The 26,454-nt window shown below is 39.6% G+C and overlaps 1 protein-coding gene across 25 annotated transcripts in view; it reads right to left on the bottom strand.

The window, feature by feature from the left end:
• Trol (terribly reduced optic lobes) overlaps positions 1–26,454 on the bottom strand; it is a 188,264-nt gene that overhangs the window by 49,263 nt on the left and 112,547 nt on the right. For 23 of the 25 annotated variants that reach the window (XM_072018746.1, XM_072018726.1, XM_072018733.1 and 20 more), the window contains one exon: positions 4,068–4,175. The exons of the other annotated variants lie outside the window; for them this stretch is intronic. In XM_072018746.1, the coding sequence (XP_071874847.1) occupies positions 4,068–4,175 (108 nt within the window). The remainder of the gene's footprint in view (positions 1–4,067; positions 4,176–26,454) is intronic. 25 annotated transcript variants of the gene reach the window in all.

The following is a 26,454-nucleotide window of genomic DNA, read 5'->3' as shown; positions in this document are numbered from 1 at the left end:
TCTAAATAACGCTATTGGAAGAAAGACATTGAATAACGAACATCATTTATTCGAATCTGATATAGGATGAGATAATGTTTCGTATTCTTGTTCTTTGAGGTTAGAGGTTAGAAAGAGAATTATTGACATTTTTATGATGTCCAAGGAATGTAACTGCAGGAAGGAAATTAAATAACGAAGTTAATTTACTCGTACCTAACCTATATAGGATGCGATGAAATTTCTGATCTTTGAGGTTAGGATCTATAAAGAAGAATTTCTTGCTATCTCTGAATACATTAGGACTTTCCAAAGCTGAAATTAGAGCTTCCAAGACCAAATAAGTGGGTGTAACCTAACGTGATTTAGTTCAACCTATATCGGGAGTGATAAAATTTCGTATTCCTTTGACCTTTTAGGTTAGAATCTAAAGTAGAAGGGTTTATTATTACCCCTGGATGCCTTAAAACTTCCAAAACGCGAAATTGAAGGAACAAAGTTAAACAAGTGAGTCTAATCTAACGAAACCTAGCCTAACCAATATTAAAAAAGAACTTGCTGTTCTATTTCTGCTGTCTTTTCGAGGTTAGGAATTAAATAGGACACCCATTTTTGCAAAGGTTAAAGTTGCAAGAACAGAATTGGACAAGTAAGCTGACGATTACTTCATAAACGGAAGATTCCAAGAAATTCCACTATTCGCTATCTTCAAATTCTTCCTTAGCGTTGGTGGATACACGAAACGACTTGACAGTTCTACGTTTCTCACCCGTATGTCCTTCGTATCTTTCCATGTATTTTTCCCCCATGTTTTTCGCCTCTTTTTTTTTTGTAATTCGTCAACAAACTTCATTAGCAGCATTAATATCGGACGCCGCAAAAACGGGCAACACTGCCACAGCCAAATTTAAGGCGGCCCCCGTGGCCGAACGAGATTTACTCGCGTTTATTAAGCCGCCCTAATAACCGGCTGCAATTTTAATCCGACGTTAATCTCCAGCGGGTCTGGCCGGCCCTTTCGCGGCCTCGGCCCTGGAATTTCATCCGTTTTCACCGGGTTTAATCCAATTCTGATTCATGCCTGGACCCCTCACGACCTCCTCCGCGTCGCCACAACGTACGAACATGTGTATCAGGATGATGTTTTCACCGTCCGACAGACTTTCCCCCTCTTTTCTCGAATATCTAACTATCAAAGTATATTGATTGGCGTATCAGCTTCGTATTTTTGATTTTATTAGCTCATCCATTAGGCAGCACTATTACTTCCGGTATGACGAAGAAACATAAACCAGAAGACTAAAAACATTTTTTTTTTTTTTTGAGAGACAGTTTTAGAAAAATGTAGCAGGTTTAATATTAACGAGAGAACTCTGTGCAACCGTGTGGTTTTATCGAAGCTTTCTAAACCGAATCCCAGATCTGGTTACTCTACCCAATGATACTAAAAACTGGATAGTAGCCCTGACCAGTCTTTCAAAATGCAAGCCAATTTCAGCAGGGTTGGACTTGCCGAAGAATGGAAAATCCCACATACATTAACCAATCAAATATTAATCACTATATTCGTACAAAACTACCAAAGGAATTTTCCTGACCCGAGGCCCGTATTATCGCGAGCTTGAAAATGTCCTTCGAATTATTGTACTTGGAATTCTTCTACCACGCGAATCCGCTTTGGAAATTGGAAGTTCCACTTTCCTTCAAACGATCGCGATAAGCGACAACGATTTTAATCATTTTAATTATCCGTATAAAATAACCAAAGAAATTGTTCCTAATCCTACTGCGATCAACTCTGTTCTACTTTCGCAATCGGTTGCCAAAATAATTTCTTCTGACCTTCCAATAATACGAATGTTTCGCTTTCTAATGAAATGTTTGAAATCAGTAGCCGAGGAAGGTAACCAATTTTTGTTTGCACGTGTCGGACAACCGAATTCCATTCCAGGTCGATACGAAGGAAGAAAGGGACGCGAGGTATCACCGTAGGCTGGTTAACTTTCGACGTGCAGCGTCGGAGCGTGCCTCCGCAAAAGACGATGGAAATAATAAGGGGTTAAAAGGACAGGAAGATAGAGTGCGGGCTGACAGAGGGAGGAAAGGTGGGGCAACAAGTGCAATGGCCTGAAAACGCGAGGCCAAACCCCTTGCCTCTTCCCTCTGCCTGGTCACCCATGTCTTCCGAGCACGCCATTGTTATTATTGTCACAGCTATTGTAATTATTCAGCTCATCGTAATACCTGGCCATTCGCGATTAGTTCCGGCGTAGTCGCGTGCCACACTGACGATGGCCGCAGATAAAATTGTCCTGCTTTTGCTCGCTTTCTTGCCCGCTAGATTTCGTTTGCGTGTTCACTGTTCAACGAATTTTGGATGCTACTAGGCGCGGATTAAGGAGCAAGCTAAGGAAGAAAAGCTATGGGCCCAGGCCTTGCTCTTCCGGGGCCCTCGCCATTTAAGAGAAATACATTTTACTTTGCAACTAGGACGAGAAATTGGTTCGTTCGTCCGCGGAAAAATGAACAAAGAAACAAGTGTCTTTTGAAAGTATAGTAGAAAATTTGAGATGTATCCTGGGAAAGAATAAATTTTATCCAACGTGTCGGTAATTTAATGATTTTATCATTACGTGGAGAGACTGTCCTTTAAAAATGTATTGCAGATTATTTTAAATATAACTCGTTACAAAATAAATCTTATTTCATATTTATGTAAATGTGTTTCATTTTAACCCTGCCCCTTCTCTATTTCTCCTCTGGATCAACAGACCCAGACCTACAAAATTTTAATCCAGCTCTGGGTGGTACTGACAATGATTGCGAAGGACAAATGTGACTATGCTACGCGTAGAAGAGAAACCAGTTTTTGAGTTCGGTGAATCGATGAATATGGTAATTGTGATATTTTGCACGAGTTCAAAGAGATTTGATCGAGGATAGGTCGAGGATTTGTTGATGTGCGAATCGTTCAGTAGACTTTGGAGCGAAGATGATTATGAAAGGAAGAAGGTGTTTTTGGTGTCGATGACTCTGTGAAAAAAGGAAGAATGAATGAGATCAGCATAAGAGCAGATTGTGACTTTAGGATGATCTCAGTGTACATGACTTAAATATGGTTTTTATTTTGGTGTTTCTAATTTTTTTAATTAAATTTGGGTCTATGGGTTTATGAGTTAGGCACGTGAATTGGTATGTGAATACAAATACGGTTTCCAATGCTATTGACACTGACTTAGAGGTAAAGGATGATATAAAACAAATATTTGGATGTAGTCCAAAAATGATGAAAAGTGATCTGTTGTTTTGAGACACACTGACTTAGAAGATTCGAAGACAACCATTGAAAGAATTTAAAAGATTTATGGATATTGTTTCACCGTTGTTTTCGGCCAATGTGTCTAATATATCGACGTTAAAATGCTTTTGCCAACTGTGTAGCAGATTGGACAGGAGATTTAGTATCCATGTGTTACGTGAAGTTATATCCCACTTGTTCGAGAACGTGCGAGAGATCTATACCCATCGCTACCCACATCATTTATGTTCTTACGATAACAGAGGATGCAGGTAACAAATTCAGACATTTCTGAATCTCAGCAGAGAGTAATAACAAACATGCTTATGTTAATCATCTGAAATTTTGTCCTGACATCGTTAAATTATTATTGACGAATACCTGAATGAATAATTTCAAGACGTTAAATAAGTTAGTACACAATTGCCAAATACATTGCAAAACCAAGGCGTTATTTCTTCCAAGATCTCACGTTAGATCGTCACATGTCACGGTTAAATATGCGAGAGAAAGATCACCAAGTAGTTAGAATTGTTTAATCGCGAAGGAGCGAAGCCACCCACGAAAACTGACGGGTTATTTTTGCAAGATCCATTTCCGAGAACCGGCGACGAATTGTTCGAATGAAATCCACGTATGCATGCCATCGAATACATCGAATATAGAGCCACGGTTACGAAATATTTCATGTTAATGCCGACACACCCAACGGAACGAAGAAAACAGCGAGGAAAATAATTTTCCATGCACGACGAAACGGAAGAAAAAAAGATCCTACGAATGTACTCACGGCAGTTAAGTTCGTCTGATCTGTCTAAACAATCCTCGACGTTATTACAGCGGTCGCCGCTGTCGATACACTGACCGTTTCCGCATTTGAATTGCGAGGCGGTGCAGGCTGCGAACACAGAAAACGAAAACGTCATGTAAAAAAAAAGAGCGTGTAAAAAATATTCGTACTCGAATAGCAAACGTTGGAAATATATGATGACGGTCGAACGAATACTTCGAACTTTGATTCCCGATCGATCTCATGGATCTCATATTGCGCGGCTATACTTCCGTGCATGAACAGCGACCATAATGCCGATTCAATTTTGTCTGTACGTATATGCTCTCACTCATTCACTGACTTACTCACACTCACACACTCACACACTCATACACAAGCACATGCGCACAAACACACGAACACACACGTACACACACGACACACACGTACACACACGACACACACGACACACACGCACACACACGATCACACACACGATCACACACGCACACACACGATCACACACGCGTGCATGCGCGCACACACGAACACACACGACACACACACGATCACACACGCACACACACACGACACACACGACACACACGCACACATACACGACCACACACGCGTGCACGCGCGCATACACGACACACGAACACACGAACACACACACACGAACACATGAACACATACACACGACACACACGAACACACGAACACACACACACGATCACACACAAGCGCGCGCGCACACACATTCGCACGTAAGCACGCGTACGCACATGCATACACACACAAGGACGCGCATGCACACGATCACGTGTATATATATATATATATTTATTTATAGTCAATGTTAAAATTCCATCTACTTGTGTAAATATATGTATATATGATACAATTAACATTGACTATAAGTGTAAGAACACCAGCTGATGTTTGGCGTAGATTGAATACTTTTCAATGCTCTTATTTTCTAGTTATTTCGATAATAGATCCGTTGTTTCATCAGCATATGTGTGTTACAACGCAAGGTTTGTTTGGTAGCTGGATTCTTACAAGCTTCGCAAAATAAGAAAAAAGTTGTATTATAGAAATTGTGATTCACACCATCCTGATTCTCAGCCCACTGGATAAGACAAAGTAAACTTTGTCAGATGGGAAATAATTCATGAATGCTTTATAAGAATGTTGTAGAGTGAAATTATAAGCTATAAAGAATATCAACATATCGGAATAAACTAATTAGAAGAATCAGGAACGGGTGATACATTTGATTTAATAAAAGCGGCAATGATACTATGAGATTTAGCCCTCTGCGAAAATTTGATCGAGAGCGTGTTATATCAATCGACTGTAACTTCTTGGTTAGACGTTTTTTATTATTTATTTATTATTTCCTCTTTGAGCTTCATAATTTATGTTCTACATAATTATTGAAATTGATAGTACTCGGTATCTCTCCATTAGGTTACTTGGAGTTTAATCAAATTCAGTGCACGTGGTGAAATTCCTTCTGCAATTCGTTCCTTGTCTGTGATTTACAAAGAGAGTAGAGGCATCAATGGAACTCGAATTTCTCTGATATGCGAACAGACGAAGGAATAGAAATACGAAGGATCCAATAATGCCAATTGAATGCCGTTTAATATAAACTCGTAGAGGTGCCGAAAGAAAATCAGATTTCAAAGACTAGGTCCTACATGGCATTCTACTATTTCTTCACCGTTTAGTAAAACAATAAAGGTACTAAGCCAAATATGGAATACGATTTTGTTTTTCGAACGTCATTCTTCGAAAATCAATAGCAACAAACAAAAGATTTTCGTGGGTATCGAGAGCATTTCTTAGATTTCTAACATTATTCTAACAATTTTCAATATTGAACTAACAATAAAAAGATATAAATCCTACCTAATATTTTATAGATATAGGATAGATAGCAAAATAGGAAAAAAAAGAAACAGAAAACAGTAAAAAAAAGCAAATAGTTTTATTCTTCTTATTGATTATAACATTTTAGAAAATAGCTACTTGCAATAGTCACATATTGCAGTGTCACACTTTGTGCAAGTACATTCGTCATGTGACCAGAGTGCGCGCATTAGGCACTTGATCCATATTTCTTCGCCAGAGTATTGGGGAAAAAGTTTGTAGCAAAATAAACGATACCAAAGTGACTGAGCGAGGAAGCCTATAGTCGTTTGACAGATATTCATTTGTCAGATTTAAAAAAAAATGGCGCCATTCCATACAGGGTGTGCTATTCCAATATCTGGTCATTTCTCTCTAATCATAAATCTTAAATAACATACTCACAGCACTTTTTTCTTTTTTATCTACCTGTTTAATCACCATCGATCTTAATTTACCGACAGGGATAAAATGAATGAGTTTAAACCAGGAGAAACGATGTAAGCGCCAATTAAATGTTTTCCATCGTGTAATAATTTTTTCTCTGGCCAGTTAACCTCTGCCCACTGACTGTCCAGTGATTTACTATAGGCAAGCCACTCTGCACAGTTGTCAAAAGTATTGGTGTATTGTGTTACAGATAAACAGAGGCCGTGGCTGGACGCTCCAGTTTCAAGCCGACAGACCAGACTCTAGCTACTACTCGGATGTGATACGAGAGTACGTCGACCATGGTGTTTCAACAATTGAATCGACAATGGTTCATCTCGTTTTCACAATTATGCCATGCTCATTCGAGACAATCCGATCACGTTTCGGATAGCGTTACCGTAACGCGCGTGAAGTGCCTCGCGGTTCGTATTTCTACCGATTTCCCGCGCTTCCGACCGACTTCCGCCGATACTGTTACCGACCAATGGTCACTCTTGTCGATTCGGGCATTAGTTTCATATTTTCACAAAAATAACAAGAACGTAGGGTAATCGGTAGATTGCGGTCATTTATGCAAATTCGTGTTTTTAAGAAACACAATTGGTAGAATAGAGCTTAGACAGAGATTCGTTTCGCTTATATGAACGCTACAACAGATACTAAATAACCAAGTGCTAATAATCAACTATGAATAATATATACATATCTATATATACAATAATACATTCGCATATTACGTGCCATTTTTCACAGGATGATGTTTGACAAATTTTCACTTGAACCACTGTGATTCTCAGACCGTCAAATAAGACCGCATCGTCAGATGATAAAAGGTTCGTGAATGCTTTATTCAAAAATTTGTAACGATTCTACTATGCATTCTTGCGCTCTTAAATTGCCTGTAAGAATCAGCGTGGTCAATCTGATTTGCTCCGGAGACAGATCTTGATCGTCGAAAACCACAACAGCGGCCACTCGAGGATTCCCCGGGCTTTTGTATCCATGATCTCTACAATTACCAATGGAGTAATGCGAGATTTAGGGTGGTCTGAGTTCCTCGGGTTAACTCTCTGACGAAGGTTAAGGAGAATTCCTATTAGCTTTCGTGGCAATGGCAATATACCAGCAAATGGCCAGCCAGAGTCAAGTACGGCGATTGAGTGATAGTCTCCCGTGTCAAAGCACACTCGAGTTCCTTTAGCAGACATAACCTGATCGTGCCTCGTGTCCCTCGTATTCTTATGCCATCCACGTGTCGAGTAAACCCAAAGTAAACTGCTTGACACCAAAATCAAACGTGTTCTTACAAAAGACCGTGGAACTCGATTTTTCAACCATTTCCACTACTCGACTTTTTAAGTTATGTAAATAGATTTTAGGTTATGTACACGAACATTCGAAGCGAGGTTGAATTGAACATCCTGATGCAAAAACTGGGCAAGTTCGCCGTTTACGAAAATTGTACTTGCGGAAGTTTCTTATATTTTTATACATTGCCGATCGATTGAGTCAAAAATCGGGCAAGTAAATGCGCGCGTGATAATCTTTGGACTTCCGCTTTCACCATGTGCCTGCCGCTCGAAAACATCATGAATGTTTATAAACGCTTCGCAAGTTTGCTCTTTTATCGTGAAAATTCGTAATAATCGAATTCCATCGAAATGCAACATTATCATCTTTATTGAAAACAAGGAAACAACAGGGTAAACCGCGAGATGGAGTGAAATATTGAAGGTGTGAGCTGTGGTGAGAGCGGATGGAACCAAGGCGGATGGAAAAGTTTGCCTGGTTACGTTTTTTTAAGCTCTAAAGATGCATGAGAGCGTGCCTCGCGCTTCAAAAGCCCTGTCTCTTCGAGATGCATCTCTTTACAGCCGGCGTTTCTCTTATCATTCCTCCCCCCCAACCCCTGTCATGCTCGTTCGATCATAACTATCTAAAGCCCAAGAAGTTGTGGAAATTGCCGCTCCGCCACGCTCTAACCACTTTAACGTCGCGAGTTTTCTACCATCTTGATAGAACATACAATTTTCTGGCCCTAAAACGCCATTTTAACCCTCTCTCTCGTAATTTATTCAATAGCCAGCAAACACTTGCGCAATTTCTAATTCCTCCGTCTATGGCGCGATAAATGGAGGATTTATGCGATTACTTGGACATTTGGAAACGCGCAATGATATTGCCTACGAGTTTCTATTTGTCATTTGCGCTTTTAGATTTTCCCATTTTTACCCTTCGTTTTTCTTTGTTACGTTATCTTCGTTTGTAAAAATGTCAAGGTCGATCACAGGCGATTTCCGTTCTCCATTAGGAAGAACAGTTTTTCAGCTGTGATAACGAGGGCATTAGTATCGCGTGCAACAACCCGTGCAAAGTTGCAGCGCTGCTTTTTCAGTCGCATCAACCCGGAAAGAACATCTTAGAGGTATCACCGGGGTTGAATTAATTTACCACACAAGGTAAGGTAGATCGAATAAATTCCTAGGTTGCCTCAGACAATTAACCAAATATTTTCACGAGCGAACGTTTCTTTCGAAACGATGTAGTTCCGGTATAGTTTTCTTTTAATTAATTATTAACAACAGAAACTCAGAAAGACGAGGACAATAAAATTGTGGAACTTTCACGAGAAACAAATACATTTACTCTCTAATTGGCGAATGACTGATGGAAATTTTAGTTATAGTAAATTAATACACTGCCTTTAGATCCACCAAAATCTACAGATACAAATTATAATTTAATAAATTATTTACAACTATCCTGGCTATTTACTAAATTTAATAGATTACTAATTATTAATAAATATCTCTCTGTCTATTACAATTTAATAACTTATTAATTTTCAGGTAGTCATTTTACTATCTATTATAATCGAATAAATTATTAACTATTGATAATAAATATCTATGGCAAATTAAAAATCTCATTGGCTTATGATTGCTCTTCGGACTCTAATTCCTCTCGATTTAGTTTACATCACGCGATATACAAATTAATTAATTTGTAGCATGATCCTGGTATGATCAAATCGAGCATGAAAGGGTTAACAATTACGTACAAATTCAGGGAGCATAGTCTTCATTGAAATATAAATTCGTATCTTATCTTTTGGCTTCTTTTTTTAAGGCAGGTTTATTAGAAACGAAGAGCTGAAAGCGTAAGGTATGAAGGTAAGGGGGTGAAAGAATACCCCATGGGGACTAAACTTCCCCTGCTGGCAGTCCATTAGAAGAGCACGGACGATTTAGCAGAGGGGCTTTTAGGTCCAGCAATTTGATGCTGCTTGCCTGTCATGCTAATATCCCGAGCTTTATATCGAGTCGAGTTTTTCTTCACCCGCTTCTGATGTATGGTTTCCCCGCGTAAGTTGCCGGGAGTACACGTCGTTGAACATACCGCTGGATGATGCTTTTGTTGCTGCTGCCCCGGATTTTTCCTCGGGGAGTAGCTTGTTCAGAATTTTCTCTTCTTTCGCGTATAAATATTTATTCTACTACCATTAAATAAAAATTCTAGGACGCGTAGCGCGTTTGAGAGTCGCACTTGCACATCTTGGAACTTATTTCGTCGTTTTCCTTTTTCGATGTCCTAGCGTTAACTCTTTCTGTTGCTGGAATTTTCATCTTTGGCAAAGTTCCACTAACTTCTTTTTATCGCTAGAATTTCTGTCGTGATTCCGCTGAATCGTATATTGTTGAAATTCCTTTCGTTTTTACTGCAATTTTACTACAATTGCATCTGCAATTGCTGTGTGTTTGAATTTACTGTTGCTGTAGTTTGCTTTCTTTCGTATTCACACTTTGATCTTCATTTGTTTCTGGAATTTTCTGGTTCCATTTATTCCTGAAATCTCCTATTCTCTTTTATTCCAGGGATCTTTCGATACTTTTGAATTGCCGTTTCTGTTGGAATTCCATTTCTGATTTTCCTGATATCGCTTTCTATTGCTGGAATTGCCTGTTCAATTTTCTGCGTTAATTTCTTTGTAACTAGAACATCCCCTTTTCTTGTTGCTGGAATTCTTGTCCAATGTATCACACTCTTCGTTGCTGAAATTCTTCTTCTATTGCTCGTGCATTAATTCTGATTCTCCAAGTCGATTTTGATACACACGCTCGACTAGAATACAATTATTTTTCGATAAATCGCGTATTTTTTCCACGTACATGAAATATTCAGGAAGAGGAGGGACGCGTTTTGCAGCCGAGAAAAAGCAATACGGCACACGAGCAACTCCAGTTCCCGGTATACTCGCGTGATTTAGGAGATAACGAGTTCGGGCTCGTCCTAATGAGACACGGAAACAAAAAGGGCGTGATTTCCCTTCGAGGAGTGGAAGCAGTTCTCACTCTACTTTTCCACCCCCGCGTAACAAAATCCATCCGCAACCATAACCCTTCATAAAACCACAAAATCGACCTCCTTTCCGCAAATAACGACCAAACTACAATGAACACTAACAAAATTATGAAACAACTCTATCTTTTTATTTACAATTTTATTCTCTATATTTTTTAAGAGATAACAAACTAAGGACCAGTTTGCAACAGCAATTAGATTAACTGGAATTCCCCATTCGGATCACATTATCTGCCACTATCGTAAGTTCAGGTTTCAAAGAATGTCACACAAAGTGATTCTTAACATACGCATTTCTTAGCATTACACAAATAAAATATTCACTGTGAAAATAGTCTAGCCCAAAGCTCGTTCTTCCAACCATAACATTCGGAAGTCAGGTAGGAAAAATATGACACACAAAAAAAGAAAAAAGAAAAAATGCAAGAAGATAAGAGAAAATAAAAACACGTTACACAATTAACGTTATAATAAATAATATAAATAGATAATTGTAATACGATTAATTTGATAATACGATTAATTTGATAACCAGCGGACAAATAAAGGTTTGAGAAGAAACTGAAGAAAACAGTCAGGAAAGGCTTAACTGAAGTGGAAAAACACAATTGAACGCGGTACTAATTTCTTGGCAAGAAAATGCTTGATTGAATGGATGGTTCACCAAGGAGAACTTTTCGTAACAAGTGTTTTACGCTATTGAAAAGATCAAGACGAAGATTAGGCTCAAGGTCGAAGTTTAAACGCGATCCATCAAGACGATTAACCATTAACCAGGTCCATTCGTAGCCCTATAATGGCGTGGACGGTCGGTGATAATCGTTTTAGAAAAATTACCATCGATTTCGCGGTTGAATTTGCATGAAAAATCGCCGCACGTTGGATAACGAGGAAACGAACATTACGCTGCGTTTCCAACGGGCCAGCCGCCATATATGAACGCGGTATATAAAGTATATTCGCGTCATATATTGCGGGGGTGTGCCTTCTCCCCTCGTACACCAGGGATTCGACATATTTTAGTGGCCGATTTGCAATTTAAACGTTATAATTAATGACGTCCTGTCGTGTCTCGCGACGCGTTGCGAACGCGCCGTAACGAAAAAATTATTCCACGAGGAATGGCTGTGAGGAGGGCTGCGGCTAATTATTCAAAATTATCTTTGCAAGATCCTTCTCCGTTCTGTTGGCATTTTTCTCTTTCTCCTGTATTTCGATGTGACATTTTATTGAGAGAGAAAAGTATATAACATATTTTGGAATTCATCAGCAGCAGAAAGTATAACGTATTACGAATTTATCGAGTACAAGCAAAGATTTAACTATATACGTGTAAGCTATTTAGAAATTTACAATCAGTTTTCTAATTATATGTAATTTAGTTCAAATTGTTTAGTAGTTTCGAATCCCGTTAACGGTTCCTTACATCGCATGAAATTCTCTATCGAAAAATATTTCGATGCGAAGAAATTCTAAACCTTTCGAATTCTGTTTTATCGATATTCTACGATTAATTGGAAACCAATTTCGCGATAGCGATTCCCTTTGTATCGATAGGCGATGTATTGAAAGATACTTCGAGACGAAGGAATTCAAAGCTGGATTTCTATCTCTTACTGATATCTTTCTAAATCCTTAATTTCCATGAAACTGTAATTCAATATCCACGGAACGAGTGACCATAGTTCCACAGCGTTGACCATTATCAAGCGAGAGAAATATCTGAGAATAGAAATGTGTGCATACATAGCTATATTTCGTTTTAGCCAGTTGCATTTTGCATTAGCAAGAAAAATGAGTGGAAGCTGGAGAAAGAAGCGGAACGATAAATAAATCATCGACGTTTAATCGTGTGCACAGTGAAGACGAGTACCGAGCGGCGCAATCGATAACTCGTTTACAATTAATTTCCCTTGGAATGACAAATACTTCTGCGAGTAGAATGGCTCGCGTCGAGCGGAAGTCGCGGCGTGAAGCTCCACGATTTAAGCGTCCTTCCCAGCAGTGATTCTCAACCTGTTCTATTTGAAAACTGTAATTGAAGTTCTTTTTAAAATGCCACTTCATCGACATTAGACGAAGATTAACCGACCGAAGTTGACGCGTGATTTTACGTACCATTAGATTGCGGCTTCCTATACAAAATTATATTTCTAGGAACACGATTAAAGAAACACAAGTTCGATAGAGATTCATTTTTCCTGTTACACATTATAATAAATACTCCACCATTACAGGTATATTTTAATTATTTTTGTACATTATATCTTCTCACCTTGAAATTTTCAATAAATGCACAAATCTGCAGTTGAAATATGTATGAACCTCTCAGCCTGATCAACTTCACTCTGCGCGTAATTGACTACTGTAGTACCGGATCTCTCAAAGAAACGAGTTTATTTATTGCGGGAAAGTGACAGACATAAACGTAAATTCCATGAAAATTCTTGGATATGTTAACATTCGATATACTTTTCTTTGCTTTTACAAAAAATGTGAGTGTTTTGAAATTATGTAACTATATCAATGCTCATAGCCTTTCAATAGATTGGGTATAAAATTTTGTATCGAGAACAGATCTGGATCGAAAATGTTACCGTCTGTCGGTAATACTTCCGACGATATCGGTATATCGAGAAAGTTCTCAAAATTCGACGAAATGACAATCGAAAGGAACATTTTTATAATGACAAGAGATCTTGGACAGTGGCCGTTTTCATTATATTTCTAGAGCGTGAAACATTTAGTCCTTCACGCGTGCAAAATCAACCGAGTAATCTACACCGGTGTGCATGCGTAAACTCCGCGATAACAACGACTAAACGGACGTCTCGGCCCCTTATCGCGATTCAACCAGCCATAATTCCCGTTTTCACGGCCGGATCATTGCTATCTTATGAAACCCAACGCGGAATCGCCCGCGGCCACCTCGAAAAACTGCTGTTCTAAGCAAAGAAGAAATTCTTCCTCATGGAACTTTAGACAGATCTCTGCATCTTCCGCCAATTTGTAAATTATGCGTTCGACAGGTCGAAACTATACTTAGAAATCTTGAACGAAACATTTCAAATACAAATTCATTAATTTTATCATGTAAAACATCAAAATCGAAATTTTATACGAGGTCTTAATAAATTATCCTGCGCTTTTAGGTGAAACCACTATGGAATCCACCAGTTTGTAAATTATGTATTCGACAGGTCGAAATCTGTGATAATGTTTCCCGATTTTATAGATTTTTAATGATATTAAATATAGAGATACGTTGAATATTTTAATAGAAAAGTTGGAAATGTCATTGGTACATTGGTCTACATTTTAAAGTTAGCTTGCAACGGTATCTATTTGCAAATTGTTCTGTTTGACCATCGAAATTATCGATAATGTTTTTCATTTTTACAGATTCAATCATTTTGTAATATTAAATACAGAGATATAGAGAATTGGATATTTCAATGGAAAAGTTGAAAAGTAATGTTACGAAAAATATTTCTCGGTCGTGATAGTCACTCGTCGCCTTATCTGACGATTTCTGCGCGACATAATCCACCTTTCTACGAACCACCGAGTCATCCGGACTACAACGGGACCATTCTGCTCTCCCCGTGGGATCGCGGCGCTTGTAAACCAGCCTGTAGCTTACGTTCAATCAATGGAACTTGGTAAATCGGGGAGAACATGGAAAATCGCGACAGAAATCGAGGTAACAGCTTGTCCGATCCCTCGGGGATACTACGGATGAAGCATTGCTTGGATTAATAAAATTCTGCCACGCGAATTTTTAGGTTAGGTTTCGCAGAACGTAGTCGTGACAACGATAATTGCTTGTCGATTCTTCTTTGCGTAACGCAGGGAAATAGTTCCTATTCTAACCTGTCTTTGCTATTGATTATTTATCCTATCATTATCAAAAGTAACAGAAATATAACCTAATCTTAACTTATGTACAGACAGATAAATTATTCATAAAAATACTTTTAAGTGCTGGAAGGATTTGTAATTGGAACAAACGAAAACCGATGGCGAACGATCGATGTGATCAATTAGTAACAATTATTTCTCATTTGACTTTCCTATTCGGAAATGCTCTTCACAAAATAATGAAAAAATCTTCTTCTCCCTTCGGAGCATTAAAAGGTTACTCTTCTGGAACGATCAAGTTTCTACATACTGTTATTAATATTTATAAACTCGCTTCGGGAGCTGATTGTGCAGCTGAAAACAATAGAGAAGATCCATATAAACGTACGTTGTATCTGTTTTCGTTTATGAGATACCACGAATTTTCTGTTTTGATTTCACATTATCTAATAAGTTTTACAGAATATGCTCGAAATGACCATCTCGTATTTCAACACAATGACGTCTTGCCATGGATCCAGTTACACTCTGAATGTTTCCTGGTGTTTCGCGAATTTGTTGAAAAGCCTGTTCTATTCTGGACCTCGGTATTTCGACGTTCTCTATAAGCAGCGTCTGCTCTGTGTACAAAATTCGTCATATCTCATAAACGAAGACATTTAGAGCAAACGTCGATACGAACTTTTCTCACTGTTTTTAGCTGTACAATCAGCTCCTCGAGTGGTTCGTACATGTTCCCTTACACACTTACTATAATATTATTCGATCTTCCAAAAAAATCCCAAAGTCAGCCTCTAACCACGCTGTTCTTCTTCGTTCATTTTAGACAAATCGTTTTAAAATGATCGACGGGATCGATCAGTAGACATCAACGGTGATCTGGCAGAAAACACGCGACGACAAAGGAGTCATCGATTCGTAGGTAGCGACCGAGGTTTGGCTCGCATCGACAACGCGACAACCATAACCATACGCAGCAGCAGCAGCCTCTTTCCGCCCTCGAGTATCGTAAATAACGTTCAGGTAAAACGAATTGTCGATAAATAAATGCTCGAGCCGCGGATACGTGTCACGCGTGGGTGGACAACGGCCGGTTGGATCGTTATTTCATAACAGGTCACGCTATCGTTTGTCCACCGAGCATATGAACCCACCGATGTCTCCTTCTCTCTCTCTCTCTCTTTCTCTCTCTGCCTCTCTTTATGTCGCGCAACGCGTTTTCATTCGTTAACTGACGTGCGGTTTGTTCTCGCCAGACGCAATTAGAATTCAACCGAGTGTCCTTCTCCTCTGTCGATCGAACCTCCTACCGCCTCCACTTTCATCCGACAATTCCATTTTTTCGACTTTCCACCATAAAACCTCGTCGATACAAACTCTTCCTTTTTCAACGACTCTATCCGCTCCAAGATCAAAAATTCCACGTGTAATAATACCGTTCTTTTATCTGGTATCCGTTTGATTCTTCGGGGTGTAGCGAATTATTTGGAATTTCCTGCGCTTCTTTATCTTCTGAGCGAAATTATGTTACTCGAATTTCGTACGTATTACGAAATGAAAATTAAACGTGTAACATCGATAAGTTGTACAAGGTACAATGAAGACGATAGCTCTTCAGATTTCTTCAATTTTGGAACGATCGATAGGAGAACGTATGGACAGAATTAATTATGTGTATCACGATGCTACTATAGATTGGAACGATTATGTTATAGGTGCGTAGATGAATGGTTCATCAGTACAGGTGACAGAATCTTCAATTTGAGGAAACTGGGTAAGTTTGCATCCTGATAGGGAAGTCTGTATGCAAACATTAAAATGCGTTATTATACGAGATCATAAAAGAGAAAGTACTCTTCTAGAAAAATTTTCTTGGCTGTTTGACGAAGAACCAAGTGAAACGAAATCGAGCCAAGTCACCAGGCAGGTCTAAAAAATTGCAATCGATAGAGGAAGATATTTTCTTGGCTATTAGACGACGAATCGATTGAAATCAAGTTTCCAGGCAGATTTAAAGTATTACAACAGAATCATCGTTGCCGTGTTAATTAATTTTCGATGGAAGATCAAATTGTAATTGACAATATGGAGAGGAAGAAAATTATTTTTCCTGGAATCATTGTCTTAGATTATAATAACAGGCAAATATTTTGTGGTACCAACTCGCAGAAAAATGGACCAAAAATTGGTTCCGGTTTTCGTAGAGATGATGTTAAAAACCAGGATGACTCTGTGGCTGGCTTTAAACCTGTGTAGAAATATTCGTATTTCGGTTGGCAGAAGCTTCGTACGGGAGGTATCTCTTTATCAATAAGAAATTCTCGGCTGTGCAGTTTGCTAGCCGGGGAAGGAATCATATTTTACCGCATCCGCAACTGATACGTGGAGAAGATGCCTTCCATGGCACATTCTTAGACGTCGTTTGAGATTTCACCAGCTCCGAACACCTTCTTCCAGAACCAATCTTTGTTTGACAGAATCTCTTTCCCACGGTGCATTAAATTTCTTACAAAAATTCCCCATAAATTCATCGATTCGCGATTGAACAATTTCCAAATCCGACTCAGCCGTTGACAGGCGCTTTTCGCGTGCTGCAGTTACCCATTTAGGATCCGTTTTTAGCTGCACGTATACTTCCATGACTCTCACTCAGAACTGTATCAATATTTACTTCGGATTTGCCAACTGAAAACAAGAATTTTCTATTCTGTTACTATTTAAACGTGTCAAACGAGCAGCGAAGCTGGATTTTCCTGAAATAACAGCAATCGACGTCCATAATCTGATCAGCTAAATCGAGTTAATGATGGCTATATATATATATGTATGTAGGAGGTGAATTTATCACAAACATCTGTATTTTTAGAGGATATATATACATCGATGAGAGCCACTTAATTCCCACTCGAGCCCGATAAAACGTCATTGAAAAAGCTTCTAGGTAATTTTTTCATGCAACCCTTTCTGCATAATGCATGGATCGATACAGTTGGACGACTTGGAGGACGCTTTCGCATGCAGAATTCGCTCGTAATTGTTGGCACGAGCCGGCTGGACGCTTCCTGTCGCCTTTTCGACTGGCTGACAATACACGGTTAATTACCGTGCGTCGCATAACTTGCCGATGCAATCATGCAATGCGACTGAAAATACCAAACAACGCACAGTGGTAGTGTTCCCTCTCCCTCCTGTTTTCCCCTCTTTCTCGGACGAATACTCCTCTTTTTACCAACCAATGCGAGAACGTGACACGATCAGCGGAGCGAAGGGGCCTCTCTCTCATTCGATGGTGTTTGTGTTGCACATGCATCGCCAGTTATGTCACCCAGTCGAATGTTGCACGCGATGAGTTCATCGCGGGCATGCTATCGGCAGCGTATCGCGGAAAACGTGGGATGACGTCACTCCCATTCCATTCGATGAGATCTCGATGTCTTTTATAACGTTTCTCCAGGAGGATGAACAGAACCGCAAGGAATTTGCTCGACGTCAGAAGAGAAAATCGCAGAGAAACGTCGTTGTCACCGCTATAATACACACCACCATGTGCGTGCACCTGATCAGCCGCCGAGATACAGCTTACCATTCTTTAAATAGGGAAATTAATTAGCGTAACGAGTTATTTTTTATGTTCGGTGTTTAATGTAATATATTATGGGAATTTTTAGTGACATGATGGAGAAAACAGCTAGGAAAAATTTGTAAGTGGAATCGGGAGTCGAACTCGCGACCTCCTAATTGCGAGCGAGTGCATTAATCGATGTGACTGATTAAGCAATCGATATTCAATGATTTTGTAATCCTTATAAGGCGTCATCTATTCCAGTAGTTCGATAGAGTGAATTACACAATATACGAGTAGTGAGTCATGATATTATGGTATTATAATTAGATGATGACCTAAGTTATTAGGTAAATATTCCATTAATCAGATCAAAAATACTGGAAGAAATATCTGGCCCAATTTCCTTCGAACATTTTTACTTAAGAGGCACTATACAGATCGTCAAGACAATGATGCCACGAGTCAATTTAGACACTCGTAGCCTAATCGAAAAGCGACATTCAAAGAGCATTTTGTAGGCTAATTGTTCGTTACGTCACGCGTTTCCTTGGAAATGATTTGCCGCCGCTTAATCAGGCGGGCGGATTATATTTCTTAGCAAGACGCGTTACTTTTCGTGGCGCCACGTGGGTTTCTATGTCAATGTCGCGGCGTATCCACGCGAAAGCCTCTCGCCTTTCGTGAAATGTATCAAACCTACGTACGAGACTATTATTGGACCATCAGAGACTCACGATCCCGTGGAGCGTTGGTGGAATATTTCTGACTATGCAAACAGTGAATCAGCTTGGACTTAATTAATCCAACGTGTTCGCTCTTTGCATCATGATCATCAACATGATTGATCTGTTTTTGTAGTTAAATAAAACAGGAAGTTCCATGTCTTCATACTAATTTAACCGTTCGCTTAGAATTTTGTAATCTCCGCTCGTGTAAATCCTCGTGTCACGGATGTTACGAGATCGCCGTATATGTAGGTTAGTCACGTGTGCTGGAAGGGACTGGAGATTCAATGAAACCGATGGAATTTTACGAAACTTCGAACGTGGGTCCAAATTGCTCTGAGTGATTTAATGCCAACAAGAACAACCTTAGAAATTAGGAAAACGTGCCTCGCCATATATGGCTGACTATAGGGACCAGATCTAATGGAAGATGGGGAAATTCCCTAGATCGGAGCGGGTGGGAACATTTTATGTTCCACGCGTTGGCAGACAGACGTTAAGTAATCTTACAATATACTTTGGAGGTTATATCGAAGGTATCTCCTGGATTTGAATACAATTGTCAAAATTGATGTTTCAGCGTATGGTTGGCTGACATTTGGGGGCATAATTTTGATAATTTTATGATACTGAACTGTATAGGTTTAAAATCTTGAATCTGAATTTCTAAACGTCTGGAAAATATAAAAATGAAACAAGCCAGAGCCTAAGCTGGTATCAGGCTTCTCTTGCACACTGGTCTATAAAATCTTATTTCCTTTTTGTCATATAAAATTTAATATGTTATTTCAATAGAATTTTTTATACTGAATTCATGTATAGAATCTGTTTGTTCTCGTCACGCAAGGTTTTCGTGTGAACACACAGTTTGATTATTTAGCGACTCGTATAACTCTATAGATTTGGGAACTGTAGAACACAATACCTAAAACCTGGTACCTATTGATTTGCTGGAATATTTTAATCGAGGAACATCTCGTTTATGTGTCCAGCAATAAATTAACGCACACGGAATATCCTCCCTGACATTCTACGTGCATAGACATTCCTCGCACGATCGCGAAATCATTCATGGACAATTAACGAACAGCGTTCATCTACATAATAAACATATTACCTGTTCTATATATAATACGGTTTTCTTACAGGATTCTTATAGGATTATGTTCTTCTGAATATACTAAGCAGAAATTAAGTCCTCCCTATATATTCATACTACTATTGAGAATATAACAGTAAATTCAGTTATCATTAAGTAATATAAATCATTATTACAGAAAAACTATGACTGACGAACGAGAGAGCATCGAAAAATACGCAAGAACCGGTATAAATATCCTCTGTGACAGAAATCATGTTGACCAGCGTGATTATAGGCTACCAAGAGTAACAAATTCTCTCGCATGACAGCGACAAGTTTAATAGGAAAGCAAGTTACCAGTCAGCTGATTCATTTCGCATAAAATAGCCAACACCGTAACAAGACTATGGCCTACAAATCCCAACTATCAACTGATGAATTATCGTGTGCAAAAGGGCCTCCTTTCTAACAAGAGGTAAAGAATTTTTTACATACAGAGAGAAACCTTTTACACGGTGGAGGGTTCAACAATTACACGAAATTTAAGATACATATCTCTGTGTAGTGCACAGAGGGGAAACGTTTTCTAGCGTTAACATGGTCGCCTTTGTCACTTGTCGTTTAGCTTTTACAAGGACTGCCTTTAATTACGAATGCGTTCTGTTCTGTTTTTATCTTTTTCTTTTTGTTTTTTTTCTTTTCCTACGTTCCGTATCGCGCGCGGTGACATCAGCGAGTCGCTAATTCTTTCTGTCAGTTCGAACGAACGCTTCACACCCACGACTACGATGAGATCAACCGACCAAAGTGGCGTTTTAATTACCGCGTATCGTGGGTGTTCCACGCGCCTCGATTCCTCGGCACCCTGGTGCACGAGGAAACAGGGCAGACCTCTTTAATTATTTACTAGCCCGACGAGAAGCTGGTTTAATCCGATCGCGCCTTTTTCTCTCACTCCAATTAACCTTTCTCGCGTACACGTTCCAAGAAACGTTCTTTTACGATGTCATCCTTGCATATATATGTATATAGTCTGTCCATGGATCATAACCTAAATTATGACAAAGAATGATTCGACGGACGCTTAGGAATTACATGTAGAAGGTCTTTTGTGAATGAAAAACTCCTTCGAGGAAGGAACGATTTCTGGAGTTCATTATACCCGAAGCAGAGGAGATATCTGCTGCAGCGATCTCACTCGGCGTCGGCCTTTGACTTCTTGCTGCCAGTGTGGTCGGCCACGTTGCCAACTGTTGAATCCCTTTTACGTGCGACATTCTTGGAGATTTCCAAGTTTCGCTTGGCAGAATCGTCGTTAGTTGGAAATTTTACCATTTTTTCGCAGTACGACTGAGAAAAATTCGATAGAATTTAGATTCGTTGAAGTAGCCGACGTTTGTCATATTACGATAACAGTGTGAGATACTGAAATCATTAAATATATGTGCGTGGTAAGACATGACGAATTTATCCAGCGATCGACGTGCTGAAATTCCGAATAGCAATGAAGATCATCAGCAGTTTTCAAATGTAACTCTCAAACATGTTTGAACAACATAGTTGACACCGCGGCAAAAGCATGCAAACGATCCTAAGGGAAGTAGTAAATTCCTAAGTAAATTCTTCCTCATCTCGAGCGAGGACAACGATCTCCAAGATTTATTCAAATCCCCCAACATCAAACACCCAATTGGTGTCAACAAGTAGCCAGAAGCCAGACAAGGAACTGGTTTGCTTGCTCTGATTACACTCGGGTCACTTTCATTGAGCTTCGACACGGTTCCACAACGGTTCGCCTCGAGAAATTCTTTTAAATTTATCAATGAATTCATCATCATTCGTCCTTCCTTTTTTCTTCTCAACGCTAGAGAAGAGGAAAGAAGCTCGAGACAGTCACGTGTATCTTTCATTTTATCGTGGATCTATCGACAACTTTCTGTGTTAACTGCAATTGCCAACGAAAACATGTATAAGTTACGAGAGCAGCAAAACAACATTCCTAGAATCACATTTTTCTTTTTCCCTTCCGAACCGAAGTGCTAGAAAAGCGATATGTTTTCACAGGCAATTATTCACGCACGACTTCTGGCCACATTGCGACTAAATGAATAATTCATAACGGAGCATTGTTAAAATGCAGCGACGGCAAATATTTACGATTAAAATTGATCGATATGAACGTAAACAGCAATGTAATGCGAGAAAAAGTCGTTGAGAAATGTTTCTAAAGGGAAAGGGGATTCGAACCTGGGTCACGCGCGTGGAAGACAGCCGCGCTGGTAACTTGCCCAACTTCGTTCTCATACATTTCAATCTTGTTCCATTTATTAGTTGAATGGTTTGATTAGAAGAATGATCAAAGTATTCGGAATAACTTTTCTAGAATTCCACTTTTAAGTAAGTACAACGACGAACCTAACAAATGCAATATACATTTTGCAAATTTACCTGCAAAGGCATATGGAGAACACGGACACTATATAAACAGTTTGTCCAAAGTAATATAATAATTAATTCGAAATTGAATTCTCAGTACGAAATACAGAAGTATCCTTTCCAACGCACAAATGCTGTTATTAATTTCATTTAATGATGGAAGATTAATCTTCGGTATGTCAATGCTAAGGAAACCGACTAACCATAAGCATTACAAACGGTAATCGATCGATCCGAACAGGAACGAGCAGTTCGTTTCCTCAACCTGTATTTAGCTGTGTTAATGATCGTCATTATCCGCAAGAAGCCAGGAGCAATAGACGCATTTATCCTATTCAAGGATCGAGCTATTGGCGACGATAATTGGCATAGAGTGTGCTGATAAAAAATAAACGATGCAACATTCTTTTCGCAAAATAGCTGCAGGGATCGAGGTATAACCTCGTGATTCTTCGTGTTAGTGATCATCGACGTAAAAGACTGCCTATTTACCTACGAATTCCATACGATTAGACGTGTCTGATTGCTTAATCGAGCTGCTGATAAAATCGCTGATTCTGAAAAAACTTGATTGTAAACTTCCATCGTTGTCCGAGTATTAAGCATCCTCGTCTTGTCTGATTGTTGCTCCACGTGCCGATATACACAGATAATAAAACAATAGAAGGATTGTTGCGCTTGTGCGTTGAATAAAACAGGATAATACAATCATCCAGCAACAGTTCATAAGCAATGTAGTGGAGAAAAACTAATTTTTGGAATTTTTGTCTGCTTGTTTGTTCGTTCGTTTGTACTCGCATCACGTAAAAACTACTGAACGGATCTTGATGAGGTTTCCTTTGTTGTATAGCTTAATGCCCGCGAAAGAAAACAGAGTACATTTCATCTTCAACCGTTTCGTAGAAGCAGAGAAATAGTCTGGCATCTGAGTTATATGCGCTCTCGTACCTCGTATTGTTTATCGTTTACGTCGTGCCTCTTCCGGAATCGAAGGTTTTTGTAATTTAATGCTTTTTCCTACGAACAACAACCTGACCGTTATTATAAAAGATACTAAAAAGGTATTTCATATTCATAAAAATTCATCTGCTTAAAAATTGTTGCGTACATTAGCATTCTACGTGAACGAAATTGCGTGCGAAGAGTAGTATACAGTATGAAGGTAAATGACTGTGCTATTTTTATTTGTCAAGGGAATAGCAAGTAGTCTTATGCAACTACTTCGATGTTACACGGTGAACAAAGGATCATAACATCGATAGAACTATTATTGTTGTACAAATTCAATTAGGAATAATTAAATTACGATCGTCGGCTCGCATTTATCGATAAAACGAGCCGCTGTTAACGCAAATAGAAACTGCTTGCTTTTGCTACGTATATTAACGTGGCTTGTCATTAAGCTGTCAATTCAAGAAGTTAATACACCATCATTAATAATGTATCTATATGGATAAAATCGCGTTCATGAAAGAATAACGAAGAATAAAAAATGTTATATAATTCTCTTTACAAGATGATTTATTCCTCGCGCTTATCTTACATTCCTCAGCGTGTGATCAGTCGCAGCAGTACAAACGCGAGGATTCACCTTTGACGATAACTCGAGACGAATCGAGGATGAATGTTACATAATCTATCACAATGAAAACACAAAATTGAACAAACCTAAGCGACAATTTACTCGATATACGTATGTACTAAAATTTAGCATCGGCACTGGGTCGTTATAAGCGCGTTCGACGTTCGCAGTCAGATAGTTCCGCAGCATCGAACGGAATGTATCGAGGCTTCTCGAACGAGAGGAATGAGAAACACGAGAGAATGACAAGGTAGCGCTGGATGCTATTTCCGGCCTGACCGCGTAAAAATCCCTAAAACTCACTTAACGCGATTAAGTCGTGCATTTTCGCGACCTCTCCAGCTTCATCTTCGTAAGAGCTTAATAAAATATTGAAGAAGAAACGGCAAGGAACACGCAGGCAGGCGCGAGACAAAGAGGAAGAAGCATAAGCAAGGCAGGAAGAGTAGGAGGCGGAGGAGGATTGAAGCAAGGATAAACGCGTTAAGTCTGAGAAATTCGGTCGACCTTTGTACATGGCGAGACCGAGTGCACGGCTATTATGCACTCGAATCGCCGTGAACTCTAATCTCGTCCTGCCGGAACGGAAGAACGTAACACCTACACTACTCGTCTCGCGTGACAAATATCAGCTCATCTCAGGATTGCACACGGTCCTTGCAACCTTCCTAACGACCCTTTCAACGCGCGAATTATGCATACGCCAGGTTGAAAATATCGTCGTGGCAGTCGAAAAGAAATTTCTCCAACAAGTGGCTTTTTCCTTCCTGGTGTTTACTACTGACGACTAGTAACCTTGGTTTTTAGAAACTTTTGAATTATCTAGAATCTAGGTTGTCACGCTTGAAAGACAGGTTTTCTATCTAACGTTTTCACTTGTTCGTTCCCTTCATCCCTTTGTTACTTCTTTTGTTAGTTCTCAGATATTACAGGATGTTACGATCAGCGTCCTCGGGAGAGAATTTTCGTGGGGATGCTGTAGCATTCGAATCACGAGCAATGATCTAGATAAAGAAGACGGAAGTGGAAGTGTCGCCGAGATAACGGCCTCGGAATGCCTACGCAATAATCTCGAGAATCTTGGGAATCACTCGCGGCAAGCGGAAACGCCGATGAAGAATGACGAGCTTCGCACAAAAGAACGTTTTGCGTGCTCAACCACGCGTGTAACCATATCTTCTATCCGAGATCTCGTGTGCAACATTTTCCCGATTAATTTCTCAGAAAATTGAACTATGTCCATAGCCACGGGCGAAGAAAAGTGGGAGATCACGGTGCAACACAGAGTTTCAGCGAAACGATAAAATTGGTAAAATTGATATTAAGATGAATCTGGTATATCGAGAGATTTGCCTCGAGGCAGGCGGTAAAGACTAAACCGTTCGTTTGCGCAACTTTCTCCGCGATTGCTATACTTCTACGACGTCTGGATTAGCATCAGCGTGGAAATTATTCGAAAATTAGCACCTGACGTTATCCAGACTTCTAATCTCGATGTAATTTCTAGCTCGGGCTTCGACGTCTGATGCTTCCCTCGCCAATGGTCAAGTATCATTATGTTATCTATACTTGAAACTTTGGTCGCTTATTAGCAACACGAAGAAATTGTATCTTTGGCCGGTGTGAAGAGGTTTGAACTCCTAGGAGTGGCTTTATTTGCGTACCACACTACCTAAATTTAGTAGAAATCAATTTATACCTCTGTCAATAAGATTGAAAGGATGAAAGAACCAAGAGCGAATACTATTTCACCTACTAAATTTTGGAATATTATCTTTATTAATTATCGCATTTCTGCCACTTCAAGTTTCCTATTACCAGCTAAAATATTTAGGCTCGCTCGAGTATTTTATGCTCCACGCTAAAATCTCATTTAAGCCGCCATCATTTCCTGTCGAATAATAAAACGTAAAGATTGGTTATTTAATAATAAGAACCTAGAAAGCTGACTCGAGAGGACTGGCGAAGATGGAAAGATGAAAACCAAAGCGTTACCGATGCCTGTAAATCGAGGATGCACTTCAAAGATCTTTGGAAATTCCCGCTGCATGGCAGAGATGCGCGCGCGCGCGCGCTCACGGGTAAGTGGATCTACTACATCACTGGTGAAACATCTTAACCGTATTCAAGGCGCGCGTGCACACACCCGCGATAAAGCTGTTCCAATATGCATTAGAATGCCGTTACACGCCAAGGTGAACGCGGCCGAATAATTTATTTCACCGTCACCGTGAGCTTGCGCGAGCGCGCGCGCGCGCGTTACTACGATCCTCCAAGTCCTACACTTAGCATTTCCATTGCGTTGCGTGTCATTTTCGCGGCTACGTTTCCTCCCATCCCGATGCATCTACCACGTAGCCGATGTTTTCCTTTTGTTTAACAGAAATAATTCCCACAGAGGAAGCAAGATGGCGGTCACAAGTTTCCTAACCTGACTTGTACCT

Source organism: Bombus fervidus, chromosome 15 (assembly GCF_041682495.2).
Source record: "Bombus fervidus isolate BK054 chromosome 15, iyBomFerv1, whole genome shotgun sequence".
Taxonomy (NCBI): Eukaryota; Metazoa; Arthropoda; class Insecta; order Hymenoptera; family Apidae; genus Bombus; species Bombus fervidus.
Note: the sequence above shows the minus strand (reverse complement) of the source record. Positions and strands in the feature narration are given on the sequence as shown.